The sequence below is a fragment of the Prunus mume genome, linkage group LG2, assembly GCF_029339155.1.
Source record: "Prunus mume cultivar Tortuosa linkage group LG2, ASM2933915v1, whole genome shotgun sequence".
In the NCBI taxonomy this organism is placed as follows: Eukaryota; Viridiplantae; Streptophyta; class Magnoliopsida; order Rosales; family Rosaceae; genus Prunus; species Prunus mume.
Genome location: NC_142699.1, coordinates 3743310 through 3757488, shown reverse-complemented (window position 1 = coordinate 3757488; position 14179 = coordinate 3743310). Strand labels below are relative to the sequence as shown.

Here is a 14179-nt window from a genome sequence, read left to right as displayed (position 1 = left end):
ATCTTCACAACAGACGTATCTCAGTGTGTTTTGCAACTGGAAAAGCTATGGGTAGTTGGTTGCTTTGGTTTGGAGACAGTCATTGGACCAAGCGTGGGAACATTGAAGGACAAGATCATTTTTCCGCAATTGGGATACATATCATTTCTGCGTCTTCCAGAATTGAAACACTTGAACACTTCTATAGTGGTGGAACTGGTGGCGTTGAGTGCCATTCATTGGAACACTTGTATGTGAAACAGTACGTGTTTTCTTCTTCAATTATTCTACCCAAAGGGCATTTCTTCTCTTCTTAGTCTCCTGAATGATTCAAATATCCCAACCACCCAAGGAATATATTCTGATCGATGAACAAATATAAGGAAGTTCATTGTCTTCTGATTAGGAATATTAATCTTGCAATGATAAACTCAAACAAGTGCAAAAAATCGAAGTTCATCGTGTTGCATGGACCATGCAGGACCTGTTTTAGGTGCCAAGCAACCAAACAAGTGCAAGAAATTGAAGATGATCAGCCTATGTTCCAGACCACATATCATGGCATTCATTCCTGCACGACACGCTCAAAGCTAGCTCGCCTACCTTTCACCTTCGAGTTTTTATATTTGACTTTTGTGTAACATATCGACCTATTAATGTCCCCAAAAGTATAGTACAACTATAGGGATGGAGAGGGTAAATTGTCCCATAAGGCCTGAGTAACATTTATAATGTTATAAATGTATAATACTATATATAATATTATATATTTGAGGCCTCAAAAGTATACTATAGGCAATTGACAAAAAGACAACTGTAACCAAATTCTTATTACTACACGCCTAAACTATGCAAGTTTCATTTTTCCCATCTCAACTGTCTACTTAAAATGCAAGATCCCTGTGACAGGAACTTGATCAAAAGCATAATCACATAATCTAACTAGCCTAGAAAATGGAAAATGTATGGTCCACAAGGAACCTTGCTTGTATACTAAATATTATGTAAGGTCCACAAGGCTCGTGGAATACCCTAGAAACTTCACATTCAGCTAAACAAAGGCACAACTTCTACCCGTAAAATGAGTTCTAAGCTGATAATTTACAAAAGCCGATTTCTTCAAGCATTAGACGTGGTGCCACATATTCAACACTCTACCTTCAAACACCGTCCTCAGTTGTCTTCGATTGGAGGGAAGGAGATAATCAGATAACGACAGGGTAGAGACGAAGCTGCATTGCCATAAACAGCCATTACCGAAACAGGTCTGGGAAAGACCACATGATGAATCTTGCAAAAGTGTCGGACTCCAAAAACTCAATATGAGCAGCCCTTCCAATGAAGGTGTTCAGGTTCTTTCCATACGAAGAGGTATCAAAGTTGATGTCACAGCGTATGAACACTCGATTCTCAGAGTGAGGGGCCCGTATCTGGTCCAAGCAATCATTCAGCATTTCCAGAAAAAATTTGCCCTTCTTTGACAAGTCCCATGAAGCAGCCTGGCACATATCTATTCTAGCAGAATGGTAGGGAACATAACCATCCTGCAAAACATAATTAATGATGGTTGAAGCAACTACCAATATCACGAGAACAATTTTTTTCTTAAACAGTACAAAAAGTTTAGTGAGATTTTGGTTTTCCGTTGGGCACAAATAAATTGTTGCAAATTTCTTAGACAATGACAATTGTAAATCTGACAAGTAGTGTTCAATAAAAGTGCTGCTATCAGACATCAAAATAGATAAAGAAATGAAAGAGCTGTTATGAGTTCCTCCCTGGCAAACATTGAATCTTTGGAGTAATGCCTTTCGTCTTAGTAATGTAGACTATGCTCAGCATCGAAAAAAGGAAGATTTCACTATTACAAATGTGAAAATCTCACACAACTATTAAACATTGGAAACACAGAAGGAACCACAAAGAAGGTTGTAAAGGTAGCGGCTCACATGTACGAGTTCTGAGCAGCTTGAGTTTTTAATTATTTTAGCAATTGCAATTGATCAAAGTCAATGGGTTGTGGAAGTATGGCAAAAAATTCAGGTGGTTTATTTAAATTATTGGATTCTTAAGCATAGGTGCTCGAACACAGTAGTTGATGTGAGCAATTATGAAGGTCCATGGACTTATCAATTGCATTTCTCACATTACAATCAATGGCAAACAGCAGAGAGATGCAACAAAAACAAAGTCTGCAGCGTAAGTTTAATATTTTCATTAAATAATCTTGCTTACAAAACCCCCAAGGGAAGCGATCAAGATACCTGTGGTGAAGATAACAGGATTATATGCTTGAAATTCTCAAGTGTCTTCTTCTGCAAAAAGAATTGATTTAGAACATCAGCAATTAAACAGATGACATTGGCCACAGTTCTTTCTTAAAGCTCGTCATTATTTTTGTAAAGAATGTCATATTTGCCTTCAATTAATACAAAATTATGGAATACACAATATCACTATTGACATATAGTGCAAACAAAAAGCTAGATTAATATCATGATTTTATTTATTTTCAAGATCATCAACAGTTATGAGGCAACAGCCTGATGGCTGAGTACAAGTTGTTAAAAAGGGAAAAACAAAAAGATGCATTAGGTAATAGAATTCTCAGTACCTTACAGAGCTGGTAAAAGAACGTATTTTGAAGGTCTGGATCATCCGTGAAAGTAAGCTGATGAATACACTGCGTGTTCTTAAGCTTCTTCAAAAGCCACAGCCCGGAGTTGAACAAAGAGTTTGAACTGTATAGATACCCCAAGTGTGGGCCGGATATAGAAAGATATATGTGCAGGTATCTTAGGAATGGCTCCATAATGCTATCTGCAAAAACCATGGCTAATATCAACACCAACTGCATATAATGGGAAAACATGATGTCTAAATGTTTGATACCTGTTAGCGCCGTTCTTATGATCACATTCCCAATAGAATGTCCCACAAAGCTAAGCTTAATATCAGCTATGCTTCCAGACCTTGAAACTTTATCCATTTTCTTCTTAAGGAAAGAAACTACTTCCTGGGCCAACCTTTGTCCCATTTCTCTGAAGTCACCAGATGTTTTGTCTTCATTTGCCTCTGACATTAGAAACTCTACCTTGGGATCTATCAAAAGCCATTGATTCCGAATAAGCCGTAAATCCAGGTGATGCCCCTGTAGTGTGAGAGTTGTATTAAGTACATTACAGTGCGTAGCACAAATGAATAGACTTATGTAGCTGTTCATCAACTACACTGGTATAAGTTCTATACTCGCAGCGTAAAACATGAATGGCCACCAAATGAATATTCTAATCCATAAATTACAAACGTTTGACTCACTTTAGGGAGCAAAACACACAATGACTAGCACAACCAAAACACTTTTGTGAGCATCACATATACAGTTTTTTGAACCTTCATAAACGTAAGTTATTACAAATAGCTGGCAAGTTTTGACCAAAGGTCAAATGGAAACCCTGACAAACTAAGTTCAAAATGTTAATAACCTTTTTAAAAAAATAATAAAACTAAAAAGTTATGCTGTGGCAACTTTTAACACAATGAAAATATTGGAAGGGGGCAAGGAAAGAATAGAGGAAACAACGAAATGTTAAGAATTTTAGAGGAAGCTGTAAGAGAACAAAACTAGCCTGAAAACCATGCACAAAGACAACAATCTTTAAAACCCGGCCCTTCTTTGGTGAGCTATAGCTGGATCTCTTGTTTAAGGATTCAGAGCCAGATCCACTGAGTAAGCCAGGAGAGTTTATGACGTCCAAATTTCTCAAGTAAGAATTTTCACTAGTAGTACGCCTAGGCGCATTCAAGACACGCTCCACAATGACAATAGGAATGCTTGATGGATCTCCAAATATATGCATGTCTTGAATTGACCGATTGTTAATCTGCAGAGAAAACTCCAATTTACAAAAAAATTCAACGGAAGAGACAATACAACTCTCCATCTGAAAGCAAAAGCCGCCCACCTTCATTTGTGCAATACTTCGTCGATGAAGCTCAGCACGGGTAGCAGCAGTCTGGGCAGGCTGTACATAACACAAGTAAGATCCATAAAACATGCATTCAAAAATCTAAATTTGCTGATAACTGAACTGTACATAGGGAACACTGAACAAACCCTTGACATTGCTTCAAACATGTTGGGGAAATTTCTTTCGTCAAGTTACAAATCATGTGGTATGAATACTTAGAATACTTACATCATCAGTTAATTTCCACATAGTTGAAACTCTCCTATGGCCAGCACTGTGGGAAGACTCATCACCCCCACCATTGATAAAATGATGAGGCATCTCAACCTTAGAGTAAACCATCCATATTGACCATTCAGCTTTTCTATCTTTAGCCCATGTGTCACGCAAGTATTCCAGTACCTTTGTTTTGTTAAACCTGTAATGAATAAATATCACCATACAAACGAGTACAGATGATCTGGAAATTAGATCAGAGGAGCGAGTCTTTTATTTTTGTGTGGATACAAATAGAAGGTTAATCCAATCACATTGGAAGAGGTCCCGATCATTTTTTAACAGACTATTGATAAGTTGTTGACAATAACATGACGTTGCTATTGCATATCCAGCATATTTTTTAAAAGGGGCATCCTCTCTAGAAGCACCCTCATAGCAGGAGCCCTTCTAGAGACAATGCCTGTTTCAGTACTTACATTTTTATAGATATATATATATATATATATATATATATTCCTCAATTGTGTAAGTCTACAATTGGGACCATCATTGTGTATAGCATCATTTTAATTTATTGAAAAAACATAAAAGGTCGCAACAACAATATCAAATAAAAACAAACCTGTGGAAGTTTAAAAAAGTGTTCCATAAATATAAAACTTGATCGCCCAAAGAATGAAAAGAATTCAGTAAGGCGTCCCTTGATAAGGGGCGTAGCAATTCACCACTTCCAAATTCTGACGTGCCATTTACTTTCTGTTCAAAAACAGATAAAGTTAAGTGAAAACACTAGCCTTAAACCATAGAAATTTCGAAATAAGGATAAGAACATTGTACTGCATGAATTAAGTAAGGACCTCAAGACCATTTTGTGGCTTGCCTTGTCCTGAAACTTTGGCATCTGCTGCAACCAAATTTTCTTGCAGGAAAGAATCAAACTTTGTGTCATCCATTTTAGATATAAAATCAGTCAAATCAATTGCTTGGTCAATAGCCTTGCTAAGTTTCTGGAGCTCTTCAAGTAGTATGTCACGAGCAGCTAACAATGATTTAATAAGCATGATATCATTCACACCTGCAGCAGCCACTTGTGCTGATGCCTAGTCAATCACAAATTTTCAACTGTAAGTACATGATAGAACAGCCTCTGAAGAGAAGTAGCAAACAAAACATAAATAATAGATTAAGGATGTTTGAAACCTTTTATATACATATTAAGAACATAGATGCTAGCAATATGCCCAGATACATGTCAGCTAAGAGTTCAAACTTTAAAAGCATCGCAAATTTTGAAACTTTATATTTTTAATTTCAAATCCATTGTTTATAACACCCATCTATATTTTAAATATGCTCAGTAGCCTTCGCTTTCAATGCATTTCTCAATGTAAATTTAAACTTTCAAGTTTTTCAGGGACTCAAAAACAATGCTTTGGTTTAAGGGAACTGATACATCCCAATGAAACCTCAGTTATCTTTCTAAAATACAATGTTTTCAAAAGCAAGGTATAGAGGTGAGGCGTTTCATGTCTTGCAAGGCGTGTCATAAGCCTTTCAGCATTAAGATGCAAGTCTTTAGTATTGTTGAATTATTATCTAATATCAAAAGTATAAAATAATCAAAACAAAGTATTAATTGTCATTCAAGAATAATAATCAGCGCTGGTGGGGGTGAGGAACTCTCATGCAACTTCTTGCTATTTATTATCATCATGATTACCCTACCAAGTTTCTAATTCTAGTGCGTGTACACTTGGTTCAAATAGATAATAAATCCTAGAACAATATGCTAGGAGGCTAGTCACATATAGGAAATAACTAACAACCGGGTATGGTGAGCTAACTACAAGCTGGGGGCGTGGACCCCAACCTTCTTTGCACTGAAATAAAGATAAGAAAGGTTAAAGAAAGGTATGGAGGTGATGTAAACTAAAGGTCGAGGTGGAGTAAACTGGGCTGGTTTCATTGGGAAATATTATTAAAGCCTGTCATTTTCTTTATTAAAACCTTACTAAAACGCCAACTTTTTTTCTCAAATGCACTGTTTCACTTAGGGTAGAATATTTACATGCATATATATATATAGTAAAATACCAAAACCAAAACGACACCATTCATCTCAGTTTTCTTTCCTCCAGCAACTCTGCCAGCTTAGTGTTGCTTCTTCTGCATCGCATACGCCTGTCATACCCAATATAGCACTTACGTATTAGTGCTTCCCAGATCACGCAATCCAAATAAAGTAGCTATACCAGATTAGTCGACTTTGCACAGTGAAATTGTTTAGTCCTTTTGCGCCACGCAAAAACTCATTAGCTGCTGTTCATACCAATTTGCCATTTCGATGTGGGTCCCTGATCTCACATGAAGCAATTTCCAAGGATTGTTTACGACATTCATATAATAGACATCCCCGAGGATATTCCTAATTAAAAAAGCCCCAAGCATATTGAATAAATTATGGAAACATAATCTTGACTCTACTACATAGTCAATTCCGTAAACTACAATGCATATACAAAAGCACATGCGTGTGCATACATATGCCCGATCACCTGATGTTTATGTGTCCCATTATTATGTGAAAGGCCCTTGGAAAGCGCAACAGGGAATTGATGGAAAACATGTATTTTCATGAAGAAGTATGTGAGAGAGAGAGAGAGAGAGAGAGAGAGAGAGCAAAGATGACAACCAACACACAGGAATATACTGTCGAACAAGATCAAAGATTCAAATGTGAATAATGTCAAGCCTCACAAGGGCCAGAAAAAAGATCTAGCAGAATTTAATGCAAAACAACATACTTGATTTGACCCAGAAAGACCTTCTCTGCCAACATCTTCAGCAATGGACGAATCACTGAAATAAATCAAATCCCGAGTTAATTTCGCAAAAAAAGGATGCACAGAATTAGTTTTCAATACAATAAGAAGACTAATTTCCACAAAATGGAGTGCCAAACTACTTTATAGACTAGAATATGTGACAGACCTGGGTACCTTCGATGGGAGCATGTAAGAGACAGCTTTCAGTAGACTGATGTGTACTGTAACATCAACAAGCACTGCATGGAATACATCAAAATGGATAGGGCAATAAGAATGCAATCCCAGAAGAGCTTTAGGAGGAATTCGGAATTCATGGACAGCTGCAGGGCTAGCATCCAAAGAAGCCTGCAAGTCAGACCTGCAATTTATGCGACATAATCACTGACTTTAGTTTCAATTTGCAAACTTAAAAGCGTGCATGAAAATATGAATAATCTCAACTCACCTATTTCCTAATATGGGGGCATGCAGAAGCTCGAACTTCAAAATAACAGCAGACGAGGAGAGACCCTGAAAAGTACATACCCTATTAACATGAATACATTATATAAACACTACATTCTACTTGGACAAAATAAAAAATAAAAATCGCCAAATTATAGCACATACTTACCCACAAAGATATCCTTGGAAAAAGTAATTTAATTTCTTTTGAAAAACAGGATTTTTTTTTTTTTTTTAACGAGCTTGACCTTCTGGCCTCTTAGGTTTTAAGAATGCAAATTGTAATCAACTATTCTGACGTCATCAAGGCAGCAAGCAAAAAGTTTGGGCATGTAGCTAATGGGACCTTTCACAATTCAGAGAAAAAAAACATAGAGCCAAAAAAGCAAGGCTAGTTGTCAACTAGCCAAAAAAAAAAAAAATGTTGTCATGAATGTCGTAGGCAACCCAGACGACAAACATGTTATGGGGGCTAATACCATGTTCAATAAATTCCGTATAGACAGTTAGATGCTTAGCATGTCACATGTGCGTGAGGACAGAGGCAGAGAGAGAGAGAGAGATTATTACCTCATATCTCGCTAGTGATAGATTGAAAGATATCATGATTGATAAAAAGATATCCTGCCTTGCATATTTGATACGAAAAGGCTGTGTTGAGAAGCTGTTATCTGAATCATCAATCCTCCATACTCCATATACATCATCAGAACCCAGATCAGGAGCTGCCAGTCAAACAGTTTAATTATCTCTATGCCCTTGCCTCTTAGTTTATGAAAATGGCATCACTTAAATAGGACAAGCTTACTAAATATTTATTTAACTGAAGCAAAACATATCTCTATGCCCAAATAACAAAAGTATAAAAACCAGTTAACCATGTAAAATACTATAAACATGAGGATAACTAGGTTGATCTGTTGACAATAATAGCTGGACCCAGGTAGGTCATGTAAAGTTTTTACTCTACACTTTCAATCATTTTGAATATTAATCAAAGAAAGAGAAACAATAAAACACGCAATGAAAACCTAGCTCTTAAACTTTTGTTTTTGCAAAATAATATCACTTCTCTTAAACAACAACCGACTTGTAATAAATTGATAAAAGTTCAAAAGGGCAATTTATTGACCCATGAATACATACTTAAAAACAACCATCATTGCATCATACTTAACACGGTAAGATTTGTACAGTTATACTGCATTGCAAAATTTGGGGTTAACTGATAAGAAACTTAGTAAAAGCATTCGTACCAACAGACCCACTGACCAAATTTATATAATTCTGACTCTGAAAATCAGTTTGTTTCAAACTATATGCTTACAAGCAATGTACTTAACATATACTTAGGATTTATTCTGACTTAATAGTAATCAATATTTTTATATCATTTTGCTCTATAAAAGAAAAATTAACAACTCCAACAAAAGTCAGTACCTTCATATTGAACAACTCTTGCTGGAGTCCCCACAGAAGTATATTCACTGTCCTCCCATCTCATGGTAATTTTAATTTGGTACCATCTATAAAATAAAAGAAATTGAAGAATACCCACAAATTTAACTTTAAAAAAGCAAGCACGAACAAGTTCAAAATAACAATTGAAAGAAATCCACATAAATATACCCCTGCTGGAAAAGGTCAAGATTGTGAAATCTGTGAATGTAAATAGCAATCTCTTGAACAGAATCCAACATAGCCACCGGCTTAACTTCAGCCGGGGGAGGCTTGGCATCTGGCAACCTCTTTGACGATGGAGATTTATAGTTTAGACCCACAAGCCATCCCAAATGCCGAAACATACGTAATCAAAATCCACGAGATTTGCATCCCTTCGCTTCAAATTCAAACCAAACACAGTGCCAATCAAAGCTCTCAGCTTGCCGTCTTAATCCTCATGTATCAACCATTTCTGAAGCTTAATTTCATTGAGAAATGGCACGATTGTTTTGCCGACCACAACAATGTGTCAGCGTTCGCGTGCAGGCAAGTTCACTCTGCGATTTCCAACCCTAGAATTGGCAATCTCGAAATGCTGATTTGCTGGCAGCTAGGGTTCGTAGCATTTGGGATTTTCAACGTTTGCAGTCAGGGAAGGGAAGAAAAACATCACGGACCTTTACAACGTGCATTACGCTAATTTTGTTTATGCGCTTTTACTATTTTCTCCTTGGCGACTACGCCTTTGGTTCTTTTTTCTTTTTCTTTTTTTCCGTTTTAATTTTTTAGTATTGCCGCCCGTAGACTTGTATGTCACGAGAATAACACTATTTTGACATATCTAACAAATCACGCTTTGTTATGTAAAAAACTAATCATATTTGGCATAATGTAATTGGTTGGAAATCAAACTCTTCTAATTTATTTATTTTTAACATATACTTTATACAAAGTAATTACAAAGAAGATTCTCTTGTGATCTTTAAACTAAAAAAGTCAAATTTAATATGATACAAAACTTGATAAGGAAAATTACTAAACCAAATACAGAGGATGTTGCAAATGATTACCTAAATTAGCTAATTGATTAGCTACCATATTTGTTTCTAGAAAATTATGTGAAATTCAAATTTCTGAAAATTGTTGTAGAAGAAGTCAAAGATCTTGAATGATTTATTTCACTTTCTAAGGTATCACACCTTAACTTGTCAACATATGAACAATTTTGCAATCGAAGACGAGTAGTCCACTGGCCTTTGGTGAACCATTGCCTACAAAGTAGAAGTGAAATCAACAGGAAATGAACCAACTAAAAGAGCAATGTTTTGGGAATTACAAATAACAAAACTTGTAGAAGCTTGACCAACCATCAAAATTAATTTACCATAATTTTCTTTGGGGGACTCCATCCATAACATTTTTGTCACTCCGGCGAAAAGCTCAAGCCCGATGCGTGAGAAAATAAAATAAAAAGAATCCGAAACAAGGTTTAAAATAAACTTCTCTTATAAAAACAGATCCAAAATCTTACAACTTTACAAGAAATAAATAAATCTCTACTACTCTCATCTAATTTAGCCTTAAACAATTTAGTCCTCATCTTGCCCACTAATTCATCTGAAAAGTTAAACAGGGTGAGGGATGATCAATCACCGCTCAGTTATTAGATTATGCAATATGCCAGTCAAGCAATGCCGTTTTACACTCTATAAAATATCATGAAAAGATATACCAATCCATATCATATCACATCACATCATCCCTTTATATCTCGGTTATCCTTCATAGCATGTAACCACCACGTGACCCCTATTGGCCTTACTACCCTATGTCCCCGTGTGGTACATCTATACCTCAAATACCCCAACATTGAAGTTCTCATGTTCCATGAATAATATATACTTTACAAATATTCCAATCAATATATATAATGTAAAAAAAATTGCACCAAATTACACATGCTTGACTTTGAAATATAGAGATATTTGTAAATAGAACAAATCCACGATAATTCATGATTTTCATATTTTATCACAAAATAAGAATTTTTAGAACACATTACATAAACCACTCACCTCGACAATGAGAGCCCTTAAAATAAATTGGCAAGACAACTCATTTACCTATCTCGTCCAATATCAAATTTCCTTACATCTTTCTTTAGTCCTCTCTCTCTCTCTCTCTCTCTCTCTCTCTCTCTCTCTCATTACATGAACTTTCATGCAAGGTTAAATGCTTTCTAAAACAAAGGAAACATCCTATTTATAGTAATACTTAGAGGATTCAATTTGTTCTAATTGGTGGGGAGGTGATGACCACGTGGGAACTTGGTCTCCAAGATTAGGATGACTATCATCAAATTGCCAACACCTCATGCTAAATAAAGCTTAGTTACCCCAGTAGAATGACACTTGGAGTCTAAAGTGTGTTTGTAAAATAAATATCTAGGTCATTGAACTTGGTTAGTAAGAAACAAATGGATAAAGTTGTTAAAAGCAATACATATAAATATTACTATTTTTAATAACTAATAAGATAAATGTATGAAAATATAACGTACAAGATAATTATATATATAAGTTATAATCTAAATATGTAACAAAATATTTAATTTTCTGAAATATAATACATATATATATATATTAAAAATACAGGGTTTCACAATTTTGCATTCCGATTTTTCTAAACCAAGTTTATTTGTTTGCCAATAATTAATTATATAAGATTTAATATGTTAAACCACATTTTGAATTTCTCCCCTTTATTCTAAAAATGAATCAATTTCAACAAGTTGTAAAAAAAATTATAAAGAAAAAGGAGAAAGTTGATTCCAATTGGATCACATCAAATTAACTATATCATTATTAGGATGGGGAGGCTAAGTGAAACTTAATAATATTGGTAATATCCAAAACTACAAAGGGGTTTTTAACAAGCGATAGTCTAAACTACAAGTGGGTTTCACACACACACACACACACACACACACACACACACACTATCAAGGTATTATGGGGGTTTGAATATGAGATCACTGATATGCAAGTCACTGCCCTTTTTCTAATGAACTAGACCCAATTAGCTTCTATTGTTGATTTAAGTATTCTTTTTTTTCCGTCAATGTACATTAGTTGAAAAATAAGTTATTGATTTATGCAAATTCGCTTTGATCAGAGGTGGATTGAAATTGAGATGAAAGATTTTTAATCATACAAGCAGTCATTTCTTTTTCTTTTTTCTTTTTCTTTTTTTGTGAGAAATTCTAGGATTGGATTCGTAATTTAGCAAAAAAAGTCACTAACCACAAAAGGCCAATACAAACTAGCCACAAATGACCAATACAATAACGGAGCGGTCTAACATAAAATTAAGACAATCTGATGCGCCTCCACTAACGATCATGCGGGATCGAAGAAACTCTAGCCTTAGCATCCTAACTAAGATTGCAAACTCAAAATAATCAAAAAGAAATAAAGCTTGAAAGAACCAAGTCATAACAATACAAATAAAACTCTCACAAAGGAGATGTGAAAAGCTCTCACAAAGAAGAGGTGAAAAGCTTTTACAAAAGAAGATGTGAAAACTACGCAGAGAACCCAAAGTGTCTTTGTGACTTATTCCAAACATCAAGAAACCGCAAAAAGTATGGTGATGGAGATCCGATGCTGAAACGCATGTGAAGATACAACACCGAGACACAACCGCCTGTGATAGTTGGAGGAAAATCATAACTAAATGAAGACAACTAAGAAAAAACTTTTGTCTCTGAAAATAAGGGGAGAAAATAGGAAGAAAGAGAAGAGGGGAGATGGGAGATGTGATGAAGAACAGTAACTTCCTCTCTCCTCAAAGTGAAAAAGGCTCTAGAAGTGTTTTTTGTTAGAAAGAGGGCTAGGGTTTTTTCAGATCATACAAGAAGCACTTTCAATTTGCTGAGTAAAGATTAAACAATCATCAACAAAAATTAAATTAAATAAAGATTTGGTAATGTCTCCTTTTCTAGAGCCCAAAAGGCCCAAAGCCCAATTTTAACAAATAATAATTATTTTCCAACTATCCAAAGCCGAACCCATAACTTGGGCCCAAACTATATATATGGCAATCTTATGCTCTCAATGTGGGATATTTGCTTCAAACTCCAACATAGCATGGATGTGAAATGCGTTTTCTTAAGTTGTGACAAATAACATCAAATTCGAGATCCTAGACTCCATTCCCCTCACTTATAAAAGGAGGAAAAATTAGACAAAATTGAATTGCTTCTAACATAGAAGCTGCACAAACTATGCCGGCTAGTTCTTGCATTCCCATTAGCTTACAAACTTTCTTCTGGTAACGCTTTAGAATAGATGTGGAAGCAAATATTTGAGGAAAATCACTCCCACAATAGACATCACAACCTAATTGCTAAGTGCTAACTTGCTTACTTCACTAACTATGTGCAAATTATGCATTCTTTGTGTGTAGGAGGAGAATTTAGCTAAAGTACACGAAGGCCTACATGTTCTATATTTCTTTCTGAAATAATCAATAACTCAATAGCTATCTCAAATGAAAGTGACCTTGGCCTTGCACTAGATCGGCATTTTGGTGCCATAAAGTGGATGTCAATGCAAACGTACATTATTCCAAAATGAGAAAGGAAGGTGCCAACGTGATCCCTAAAAGTTCCAATAAAAAAAATCAAAATCAAAATTAATTAGAAAATAAATTAAAGTAAAAATAGTGGAAAGCTCTACATGCAAGAATATAATGGAGCTGTCTCTAGTGTAACTTTTGTTCGATCATGCATGGACCATAAAAGCATTTGACATCAAATATTGGTCACAATTTGTTTGAGAGGGACTTGGACTAGTCTCTCTCTCACTCGTTCTCTTCTTGGTCCATTTCAAGATGCGTCTGAAGCTCTTTAACTTAATCGTGTAACATTTATTCTCTTTTTGTCCATTCATTTTCTGCAACTAAGAGCCATATTATACATCACCATTAAGACCACTTTGGTCTAAGTTTTCGGTCAAGGAAATGTTTTTGTTAACTAACAGAATAGGACGTTTGATTTGTTTGTTTAACAAACAGGTAACACTTATCCTAATTGAATTGACCGTTTCATTAAATGTTCACTAGTGAAGTACAATATAGAAAAACTATGCAATATAGTCAACCAAAGCGAATAGATTTTTATTTTATTTTTCAGAGAAAAGCGATAGCTCACATATATAATTTATAATTCGGACCTAAAGGTTGTCAGTTACAAGAACCAATACAAATACAAATAACCACATATTATTAATACAA

At 35.3% G+C, this 14179-nt stretch overlaps 1 protein-coding gene across 3 annotated transcripts; it reads right to left on the bottom strand.

Annotated features, from left to right (window-relative positions):
* Positions 1-778: 778 nt before the first annotated feature.
* LOC103319399 (uncharacterized) lies at positions 779-9577 on the bottom strand. Of its 3 annotated transcripts, XM_089047583.1 has the most exons (16): positions 9071-9569; positions 8882-8967; positions 8012-8166; positions 7443-7507; positions 7161-7355; positions 6974-7028; positions 5245-5269; positions 5027-5088; positions 4792-4925; positions 4179-4368; positions 3945-4004; positions 3609-3863; positions 2872-3130; positions 2594-2799; positions 2244-2294; positions 779-1523 (listed from the first exon to the last, which is right to left on the bottom strand). In XM_089047583.1, the coding sequence occupies exons 1-16, from the start codon at positions 9244-9246 to the stop codon at positions 1233-1235; spliced, it is 2265 nt and encodes a 754-aa protein (XP_088903709.1). In that variant the 5' UTR covers positions 9247-9569; the 3' UTR covers positions 779-1232. The 3 variants fall into 3 exon arrangements, with proteins under 3 accessions (XP_088903709.1, XP_008219154.2, XP_088903710.1); XM_008220932.3 differs by having other exon boundaries at positions 5027-5269; positions 9071-9577; XM_089047584.1 differs by lacking the exon at positions 5245-5269 and having other exon boundaries at positions 5050-5088.
* Positions 9578-14179: the final 4602 nt, after the last annotated feature.

What these genes read in the sequence shown, in the direction of transcription:
- LOC103319399 (XM_008220932.3), bottom strand. Translation starts at nt 9,246, where the DNA reads ATGTTTCGGCATTTGGGATGGCTTGTGGGTCTAAACTATAAATCTCCA. An exon ending in CTTGACCTTTTCCAGCAGGG is followed by an intron (nt 8,968 to 9,070) that starts GTATATTTATGT and finishes TTTATTTTATAG; the next exon opens with ATGGTACCAAATTAAAATTA. An exon ending in CATAAGAACGGCGCTAACAG is followed by an intron (nt 2,800 to 2,871) that starts GTATCAAACATT and finishes TGGTTTTTGCAG; the next exon opens with ATAGCATTATGGAGCCATTC.